Source organism: Lampetra fluviatilis, chromosome 46 (assembly GCF_964198595.1).
Source record: "Lampetra fluviatilis chromosome 46, kcLamFluv1.1, whole genome shotgun sequence".
In the NCBI taxonomy this organism is placed as follows: domain Eukaryota; kingdom Metazoa; phylum Chordata; class Hyperoartia; order Petromyzontiformes; family Petromyzontidae; genus Lampetra; species Lampetra fluviatilis.
Genome location: NC_136320.1, coordinates 6,683,585 through 6,694,547, shown reverse-complemented (window position 1 = coordinate 6,694,547; position 10,963 = coordinate 6,683,585). Strand labels below are relative to the sequence as shown.

General features: G+C 43.5%; 1 protein-coding gene across 1 annotated transcript; it reads left to right on the top strand.

The window, feature by feature from the left end:
• Positions 1-3,872: 3,872 nt before the first annotated feature.
• TIMM13 (translocase of inner mitochondrial membrane 13) lies at positions 3,873-10,963 on the top strand. The gene is made up of 3 exons (XM_078876812.1): positions 3,873-4,107; positions 9,106-9,174; positions 9,822-10,963. The coding sequence occupies exons 1-3, from the start codon at positions 3,985-3,987 to the stop codon at positions 9,918-9,920; spliced, it is 291 nt and encodes a 96-aa protein (XP_078732938.1). The 5' UTR covers positions 3,873-3,984; the 3' UTR covers positions 9,921-10,963.

The window sequence follows — 10,963 nt, the reverse complement described above, 5'->3', positions numbered from 1 at the left end:
GAAGGGAAATAATATAAATATAAAACAATAAATATTCTCACGACGTTTCGACTGCAACACAAGCAATCGTCATCAGGTGTGAAATCCACAGCAAAAAAAAATTCTTGCTGAGGATTTCACACCTGATGATGATTGCTCGTGTTGCAGTCGAAACGTCGTGAGAATATGTATTGTTTTATATTTATATTATTTCCCTTCTACGTGACCTTACCGAAAGAACCAAGAATATGAATCCCTGCAGTCACGAAAGCTTTAAATAAAAAAATTATTGCTGATCTCGTCAAGGTTAGCCATTGAACAAAGTCGGTCACCCCATCGCGCGATTTGGGATGCGCTTCCGTGGCCGTCTGGAACGTTCTTCCGATATTAGGAAGCATCTGGAGCTATGCACTTTTAAATCTAGATTGAAAAGCAATGTCTTTAAAACTGCTTCTTGTGTTTAGTTGTCTTTCTCCTGCACCTCCGATTATCACGGTTGGCTACATACGGCGCGAAAGAAGTTCAGCATACTGCTGTAGAAGGTGGTATTGCTGCACGGAGGCAAGTGGAAACGAGTGAAGCTGACTTGCACAGAATTAAGGCGTTTTCATCTCCGCTTGAGGTGTGCAGAGTGCAAAATGGCTTTTACTGGGGCAACTCGAAGAGTGAAAGTCAAAATAATAATGGTTCAAGATGCAGAATGTGGAATGACTGAAATATTGTAAACTCAAAGCTGTCCACCATTTCACTGCAGTCTACATACACTCAAAAGCAAACGCGTAAATATCCTTTTGAGTCGGGTGCATAAGTGAAAGTGTTGTTATTGATAGGCCCTGTATGCAATTTGGATGTGTCTTCCATCATTTCTACCAATGGACTGTAAGTTGATTTAGGCTAAACAATACGTGGTTTACTTGCAAGTTCACGGTGACATTTCATATTGACGGGGCAACATCAGACCTTGGCAAGATATTCGTCTCGTACGCCGGCACCAGCGCACATTTTGACAAAGTCCACTGTCGATCGTTCTTGATGTTTCCCACCGTAACTTAAAAAATCACCCTTGCACGCTGGTTCATCAGCAAGGGGGGATGTCCGTACGTGGTGCGGAACACGCTCATCGTTGATGTGAAATTAACAATAAATGTATTGAGATGGCTAAGCCGAGTCGTGTGTTGTCTTGGAACTGATCACGAGTAAGGTCGATGATTGGAAAGCCGAATGGCGTTCACAAGAATAGACGGATGATTGGAAAGCAAGTAAAGTCACGTAGGTAAAATAATTATTAATTCACGACGTTTCGGGCGCAACGCAAGTGCCCGTCACCAGGTGGAAACAACCACAGCAATAAACAATTGCGAAAAAACATCGTGATTTAATTTATTTTGTACCTACGTGACTTTACCGAAAGAACCAAAGAGTGTGGATTCCTGCAGTCACGAAAACTTCAAATCTAGATTGGAAAGCAAGTGTTCTACCCACGCACCTCCGATTAGCATGGTTGGCCACGTACGGTGCGAAAAAAGTTTAACATAGATGTGTAGAGGAGTAAAATGGGGACGTGACGTCGTGTGTGCCGTCCAGTGTGATGACGTCACGTTTGCGCTGGGCGGCTCGATGACGTCACGTCTCCTAGAGTATTTAAGGGAGACCCCGTGACGAAGGCGGGGTCACTGTGGGAACGAGTAGAGTGAGAAGGGTAGAGAGAAAACCAGGGTGTGGAGGGACGCCTGTGGTAGTCGATAGAGGTGCTTCTCTCTCCGCTCGGTGGAGTCGGCAGAGTCCACGATCCGACACGGAGAGACAGAGACCGGAGCTAGCCGGGCAGGGAGCAGGACTCAGGACCCCTAGCTCCTGGGAGTTGTGTACCCTTGTGTAAAGTGAAAGTCTGTAATAAACCTTTGGCAAAAGCCTTACCTCCGAGTGCGTCCTGGGAACCCCTCAATACATGCATACAAGTGGAGAAAACTACTGACACATGTAGGATGTATGAAAGGGAAATTAAGTGTGTTTGGGAAAAATGGCTTTACGACGACATAAGAGATTGGCGCCAGGAAGATGTGCCACTAAGGGGCCGTCCATAAATGACGTCACGCGATTTTGGACGATTTTTTACCCCCCCCCCTCGTCACACGGCGTCACAAAAAGTCAGACCCCCCCTCAAATATGACGTCATAAAGCTCTGCCCCCCCCCAAAAAATATATAAAACATGCTTCAAATGGCTTTAAACTATTGTCATTGTAGTGCGTGTTTAATGTGGCGCTGCACTCTGATGTTGTAGGAGAAAACATTTATTAAAAAGTCTATTTAATTAAGTAGAACCTGTTTATATTTATTTAAAGTTGCACATTTTGATGTGACGTCACAATACTCAACCCCCCCCCCCCTCGTCACACATCGTCACAAATGTCTGACCCCCCCCCCCCTCCTTAGGTGCGTGACGTCATTTATGGACGGCCCCTAACTTGAGCACATTGACACAAGACAGAGGAAAGTGCAAATGACTAAATGTGAATACGCACTACAGTGACAATAGTTTAAAGCGATTTGAAGCATGTTTTATTTTCAAAATGGAAATATGGTTTTTGGGGGGGGGACAGAGCTTTGTGACGTCATTTAAGGGGGGGGTCCGACTTTTTGTGACAAGGGGGGGTCAAAGATATTTCAAAATCGCGTGACGTCATTTATGGACGGCCCCTTAGGGTTAAAATCTTTAATTTTGGGGGGCAGTAAAAGGCTCTTAACGCATCTGTGAGTGAAATGTCTTCGTGTTGGGGGAGCGGTGGCGTCGTGGTTAAGATTGTTGTGGTTGTTGTTGTTTGACTTGCACCCCACTGGGATTTTTGCAGACAGCGTTGATGTACGGAGCTTTTCCTGCAATATTTTGCTGTCTTTTATTGGATTTTCTGTTTGCACAAAGTCACTTTAAGATGTTTTCTTGTTCATGTTTTAGTTTTTTCCTTGCGGTTGCACCCGATTCAAGAACCGAATGGCTCACAGGGTTATTACCAAGTAAATGAAACTGAAACTGACGTGGCACGGCCCTTTTAAGCGTGCGAGGTGGCGTGCCACGATCTACGTCGTCTCCACAGGAGACATCAACACGCAACACAAAGGGGACAATGAGGCCCGAGACAAAAGCCAACGGCCGTTCGTCGATGCCGCTGCGTGCGGTTCTAACTCTGTGTAAATTAGCGACGTTTCGAGAAAATTCCACCCCCCCCCCCGCCCCCTTTTTCATGTTGATTGATGTGCCATCGAGAAGGGCTATGGCACGAAACGTCGCCTTTTAAAGCCGCAATATTATTGACGAATGTGTTTTGAGTTGTTGTTTTTGCTGTTGATATTGGGATCAATAATACTGTACAGTACTGGGTGGTCCAGATGTCAGATGTCCTGTGACCCCCAATTAATAGACCCCCCCTCACATTTTATGTTCCTTTCCTTATTCATTTTTTGCTTTAAATAACCCTTACTTTAGAAAATATATTAGAAAGCTTTAAATCGAAATTTAGGATTGAGTTGAATGGGGGGGGGGGTCACAAGACATCTGGACCAGCCTGTACAGTTTAGGGGTCGAACGAGTCGTGACGTCACCACATTGACCCGACTCTCCGTGACGTCATCGAGTGAGGCAGGACCCCCTTCGCCCCCTCTCAAACGCACCCCTTACCAAGATGTCCGCCTTGTAGTAGCCCGCTCAACATTTGAATAATAACATCGGCAACCCTGCCACGGCCCGATGCTTTAACAGCGACCAGTAATTAATATCAAACAACGTGGCCGTGACATTGAAATATTTATAAACTGAAGAAACAACGTTTTGCGGAGGCTCTTTCCCGCACGCTTTCTGCAGGCACTAGGCCCGTGGCCACCCCGCCCCGCAAGGACCCCCGCAAGGACCCCTCGCACGCACGTGGATCTGTGCCCTTGGTCCCCGGCTCAAGCTGCCCGGCCCAGCGATTCGGACTCCAACCCGAGATCTCCTTGCTCCTTGCCCGGCCATGGACTTCACCGGCGATTTCGGCGACGTCGCCGGTGCCGGAGGCGGCAAGGTGGACACCGGCATGCTCATGGAGCAAGTGAAAGTGCAGATCGCTCTGGCGAACGCTCAAGAACTCTTGCAGGTGAAGGCCTAGATTTGAAGCTTTCGTGACTGCAAGGATTCATACTCTTAGGTTGTTTTCGGTAAAGTCACGTAGGTAAAATTTTTTTATTAAAATTTGCTAAAAGTAATAATAGAAATAAAATAATCAATCACGACGTTTCGGAGGCAACACAAGTCTCCGTCATCAGGTGGGACTGTCACAGCTAGATTTGCTGTATCAAGTGAGGCAAAGATTTATATTACAGTATTACTTGTAGTAATTTTAATGTTTGAATTGTTTTTTTTTTACCTACGTGACTTTACCGAAAAAACCTAAGAGTAGGTGAAGGCCTGTCAAGCCTCGAACGTGTGGACTTGTATCTACAGTAATGTCATGGGACCTCTGGCAATTAAACAGGTGGTACGATGTTCAAACACCAAATACTGTAGATACCTTTCGCATGGAATCAAGTCTGCATTGACCACACACACACACACAGTGCGTGTGGTGAACATGCAAACACACATGCTTCTGATCAAATATACGTTGTCTTTTGAAACTGGCCCTACACCATGTTTCTGCATGGCGTGTGTTTGCACGTATGTGTGTTGAACTTCTTTCGCACCGTACGTAGCAAACCGTGACGTTACGCGACACGTTCCAGTCTTGCGTTGACTGCAGTGATATGTTCTGGAGCTGAGTACCAAACGTTAAAGGCTCTTGCTAGCCACGGCGGGAGGACGTCGTGTGAGAGGGAGTGTTGTTCTACCATTCCTCCGTTGAATGAGCGCAGACTGTGGGGTCCGTAGTTTGGCTTGCAAGGCGATAATCGCACTGCGGCTCGTGCATTTAGCGGTCCATTTAAAGACAACCCACGTTATGTAAGGTAGTCTATTAAAATATTGTAGACTTAAATTCAAGTAAAACGTCTAAAGCCAGCGGTAAGTGATTGGTTTTTTTGGTCAGAATGTGATCAATAGGGGGGAAAAGGGGAAAACCTATTCTCATGTGATCAATACTTGTTATTTTTTAAAACAAATCTTCGCGAACTTGACAATCTCGTCGGGTGGTGGAGGGTTCAATGACATGCATTTTGGCATAAAGCTGCAACTACCACGTGGAACTAACCCAAAAAAGGTAGATGCGGACCGAGACATTTGGTGATTTAAATGGAATCGCGCGATCACGACGGACGATGTCGTGTCGATCTAAAGAAGGTCCTGATTCTGTGCGTGCGGTCATCTGCCACGAGGACTGCCCCATTGCCCACGAATGTCATCACTCGGCTCATGGAAATGAGTGACAGAATATTTGCCTGCAACGTTGACATTCGTGGCTACCCTACATCGTTTGCACTGTGCGTACTGCCGCCTCTGTACTGCGTGTACGGTACAGTTGCACGCTATCTATTGTCCTATCTAAAGCTGACGTTATATTGTCGGCGACAAGTATCAGAATCTTTATGCTGGGGAAATCCGATGAGTTACAAAGCTCGTTTTCACAGATGTCTAGTAATTATTCACTCTTCACGGTCCATCTCGCGATACGATTCGATTCAATGGCACCATTCAGTGGTCAGGAAAGCTGTCTCGGGTGTGGACCAATCAATTTCAAGGACAGTGCATACATTATCAGAGTTGTGTTTTTTGTTTGCATTCCGACCGCAGGTATTGTGGTCAATGCAAACATGACTCCTTGTAAAACAAATGTGTCAGTTTTGTTGCCAGATAAAAGGGTAAATAAACAATTATCATATTTTGCTACTGGCAAAGGAGGTTCCAATGGTGTAAATGCTTACCCTGAGCTCTCATACTCTGATGGTGCATTGTCTTTGAGTTGTGCGCCTTTTGGCGTCATCTGGTCCAACACCATGTGAGACTGGGTTCTAAGGAAAGTTGTCTCGGGTGTGGACCAATCAATTTCAAGGACAGTGCATACATTATCAGAGTTATGCTTTTTTTGTTTTTATTCCAACTGCAGGTATTGTGGTCAATGCAAACATGACTCCTTGTAAAAAAGGTGTCAGTTTTGTTGCCAGATAAAAAGGTAAAAAAACAATCATCAAATTTTGCTACTGGCAAAGGAGGTTCCAATGGCGATATCGATCTGTTAATCATTACATCACTCACTGGGTGTGCTGTAAATCAATGGCTGGACGGCTGCAGTTGGAGGAGCTTTTGCCTAAGTGCTTCCTATTCATATTCTTAGGTTTTTTCGGTAAGAATATGAATCCTTGCAGTCACGAAAGCTTCAAATCTAGAATTAAGTGCTTCCTCCCATCACTAGATGTCATCTTGTGCCACTGCAGTCCATTGTGATGGCCACGGATTTACGGGGCTTCTCCTGCTCGTGAGTTTGTGAGGTTTTAAATACTGGTCCAAGGTCCACATGTTCCATCGGCATCATCATCATCGTCATTATCATAATATTACTGTTGTCTCTTCGGTGAGTCCGACTGGAGTTGCACCATTTGGTGAGAAATCCGTAGTCTTCTTGGTTCTTTCGGTAAAGTCACGTAGAATGGAAATAATAAAATAATAATAAAAAAACATAATAAAATAATTCTCACGACGTTTCGGCAGACCTGTTCTTCACCTGAGGACGGCTGCTTGCGTTGTGGCCGAAACGTCGTGATAATTATTTATTATGTTTTATTTTTATTATTTTATTATTTCCATTCTACGTGACTTTACCGAAAGAACCAAGAAAATGAATCCCTGCAGTCACGAAAGCTTTAAATCGAAATCCGTAGTCGTTGCCATATTCAGCAGAACCATTTCCTGCTTTGACCATCACCATTTAGCTGTTGATTTTCATTAAGTTCAGTTTTCCCTAATTGTTGAAGTGTTCTGCAGGGCTCTGTTGTAGTACGGTAATACCCAGATTTACGTCTCCCCCTTTTACGTCATCTTGCAAATACATCGTCATTTTATTAATTCCGCTATTTGATTTGCTTCGCCTCAAGCCCACACCCGCGTCGCTGACTGCATCATCCGTCACCTCTCAGCCTTCACCTCCTCCACCTACCCTGTTACGTCGTTTCGATATTCATTGTCGCACCTTTCAGGAACGCATCCCCGTCTTAAACCGGGGTGTTACGGTACCACTCTTGATTTGGAAGCTTTCGTGACTGCGGGAATCCATACTCTTTGGTTCTTGCGGTGAAGTCACGTGGGTTTCACACCTGATGACGGTCGCTTGTGTTGCCATCGGAACGTCATTTTAACACGTAGCAGGCTTTCGCGACCAATATTATTCATAATATAGGTTTTTGGGTCAGATCGCGTTATTTATAAATGTGTCGTAACCCTCCACCACCCGACACGGCCAAACAGTAAAAAATGTGTCACGTTTTTCAAAGGACAAAAGAATTCACTTCTTTGGCCCACCGGTGTGCTGAAGAGAGAATCAACAGCATTTAAAAATGTGATCTATAATTTTTTCTACCTACGTGACTTTTACCGAAAGAACCAAACGGTATGTACCACTCTTGTTTAATGTAAATACATGAAGCCGCTGGGGAGGTCATGAGGAAGCATGGGCAACGTTTTCAGCAACGTACAAATGACAACACAGCTCAAGATGGCCTTTTCAGGCATCACAGGGGCATTATTAAAGAACAGTGGAAAATAATTTCGATTTAAAGCTTTCGTGACTGCAGGGATTCATCTTCTTGGTTCTTTCGGTAAAGTCACGTAGAAGGGAAGTAATAAAATAATAAAAATAAAACATAATAAAATACAATTCTCACGACGTTTCGGCCACAACGCAAGCAGCCGTCCTCAGGCGAAGAACCTGAGGACGGCTGCTTGCGTTGTGGCCGAAACGTCGTGAGAATTGTTTTATTATGTTTTGTTTTTATTATTTTATTACTTCCCTTCTACGTGACTTTACCGAAAGAACCAAGAAGATGAGTGGAAAATAACTGATGTCTCTTCTTGCTCGTGAAGAGTCTGGCTGAGATTCAACACGGACAAAGTAGAGGTATTGGCCGTTGATGTAGTACTGCAAGAGTATTGCAAGGAGTTGGGGTGTGGCGGATGAGGGTTTATTCCGAGAGAGCTGCCTTCAAAGTGTTAATCGGAGAGATGTGGTTGTCTGGAGCAGTCGTTTTAACTTCGGCGCTAATCCGCAAAGTATATATATTTTTCTCAGAAGACCTTGACATAATCATTCGTGCACTTGTTTAATCCAAACTAGACTCCTAGAGCTCACTCCTCCCTAGGATTGCCTTTATCTCTTATTTATACATTTGTGCTGGTTCAGAATGCAGTACCTCACTGCTATGGGGGTATTTATTGCCGAGAACGAGTTGCATCAGTTTTTCGTGAACTACATTGGCTGCTGGTGGCTTACCAAATTCGTTGTATAATCTAATTCATAATTTCTAATGCCCGAAATGTCTTGGGACTCTCCTACCTTCTGAGTGAAAGGAAAAACATTGGAACTGGTCTTGCTGAAACCTAAATGGATGTTAGGAAACAATTCAAAGGGCTTTTCTGTTCACCCAAATTATCAGCTACAGGGTGTACGCCTTGGAAATAAGAAATGTTATTATGTAACTGACGTCAGGTGCTTTGAGACCAATAAAAAGACAACCCGCATGTAATTGTTTTTTATTCATAATAAACGTTTTTGGGTTAGATCGCGTTATTTATAAATGTGTCGTAACCCTCCACCACCCGACACGGCCAATCAGCAAAAAAGTGTCACGTTGACAAAATACAAATAGTGTGTTGGTGAATTGGCCGATGATGCTGGATGCAATTACCAGCGAAACGTCATACTCAAAAATTGTAAATGTTGTGGTTTCACGCTTCAACACACCGGTGGGCTAAAGTAGTGAACTATTTGTCATTTGTCAACGTGACACTTTTTTGCTGATTGGCCGTGTCGGGTGGTGGAGGGTTACGACACATTTATAAATAACGCGATCTAAACCCAAAAACGTTTATTATGAATAATATTGGTCGCGAAAGCCTGCTACGTGTTAAACCGAATTGTTTTTTAATTTACTGATCTCGTGTCTATTTACAGAGGATGACAGACAAATGCTTTAAGAAGTGCATCAGCAAACCCGGGACATCCCTCGACAATTCTGAACAGGTTTGACCCAATGCCACGCAAACCACAAGACTGCATCACAGCTGACTGGTGCTGTGAGTCCCACCTCCTGCCTTTATGCAGTCTCAACCTTAAATTAGTTCAACCTTTCTCATATGTTACAAACTTAACACCGAAATTCTTCTCATCGACAAACAATCCCTTTTTTCAATAAGGACTCCAGCTGGAGCGTTGCACGTCCACAACATCAAATCATGCTGGTAAACGTCATCTGTAACCTTAGACTCTCAATATTCTCCAGCTTTTGTTGTCTGTATTTCTCAATTCTACAGGCTTTCCCAGGCCCATATCTTTTTTCCCCTGGTTGGCTTGTACAACGATTTTGAATTAGGGTTTCATGTGCACATTAACATGTACGACCCTATGTTCTATGGACCGCTGCATGAGGGCCTTGCTACGTCGTGCAGGCCATAGGAGTTATTTAACCACAGGTGGTTACATTGTTCAGTGCAGGTTGGTGAAAACAGGAAGCATAGAAGTGGGTGCATTGAACAGTACAAAAAATATTTAGCTACATTGCCCTCAACTGGCCACGACGGAGTTGCATGCTAACATTACACGTATTGAAACCACGTTTGGATATTTCGAGCGGAGTGACTGACTGTGTGCAACTGCTGCTGTCATTGCAGAAGTGCGTAGCGATGTGCATGGATCGCTACATGGACGCGTGGAACACGGTGTCCCGGGCATACGGCACGAGGCTACAGCACGAGCATGCAAACATGTGAATCGTCAAGACACAGGCGGCGAATATGAGGACTACTCTGGCATTGGGGAGGAGGGGGAACACAGAAACTTTACATTGGGCTCTTTTTATAAAAAAAAAAGTTTCCTCTGTTTCAATGTTACTCATATGCTATATATGAAGTATAAGTTGTTTCAAATGATTTTTGATCAATGAAATAAATTCTGCATGGTCAACACAAGCAAGATCACGCGGAATGTGTGATCCATCCGCATTCAGTTGGCTGACCCTGTTTCAGTGTGGGGTACACAAATTCATTGAATAAATGAAATGTTTTCAGTGGACTTGTCTTTAAAACTATATGGGCATCTCGAATGCATCCTATTTCTATGGTGGTAAATGGTTTTGCACGTGTGACATGGATGCAACAGATTCTGAAGTTTAAATAATTATGAATCTGCCAAAGTAACTATTAAAGCCAGAATGTAAATTATTCTTTCATTAGGGGTTAAGTTGTGGTGTCTTGCGTAAAAAAAAATGTCTTCTTTAAAGAAAAAGCTGAGGAAATGTAACAAGGACATTTTATGGATGTTAAATTTATGGTGTACTTAACATCGATTTAGTTTATCATTTTACCTCGTATAGTTTTTGAGCTTGTGTACCGAACCTGAAGCTATGCTGCCTTATAGGGTGTAGTTCGGTACATCCTTTATAATTTAATTTTCATATGATTGGAATCTGGGTTCAAATTTGACTGACATACAGGGCTGTATAATAATTAAATCACAGCTTTCGCTACACCATATAGCTTTGAAAATGTAAACACATTATATCATCCAATGTTCTAATGCTATGGAATATTACAAAACACTTGAAATTATATAGATATTTTACCATTGGCACATTTATTGTGGTCCAGTTTTTAGGTCCCGTCTGGGTTCTCTAACTTATGAGTCTCGTCATCGTATTGTCAAACAAGTTAAGATCTGTCGATTTGAATAGCTGAACCTGCTGTGGCCTAAATACCTGTTGTTCGAGAAGCCTTTTGCATGTCCAGCGATGTTAATAAACGAGATACAATGCCGA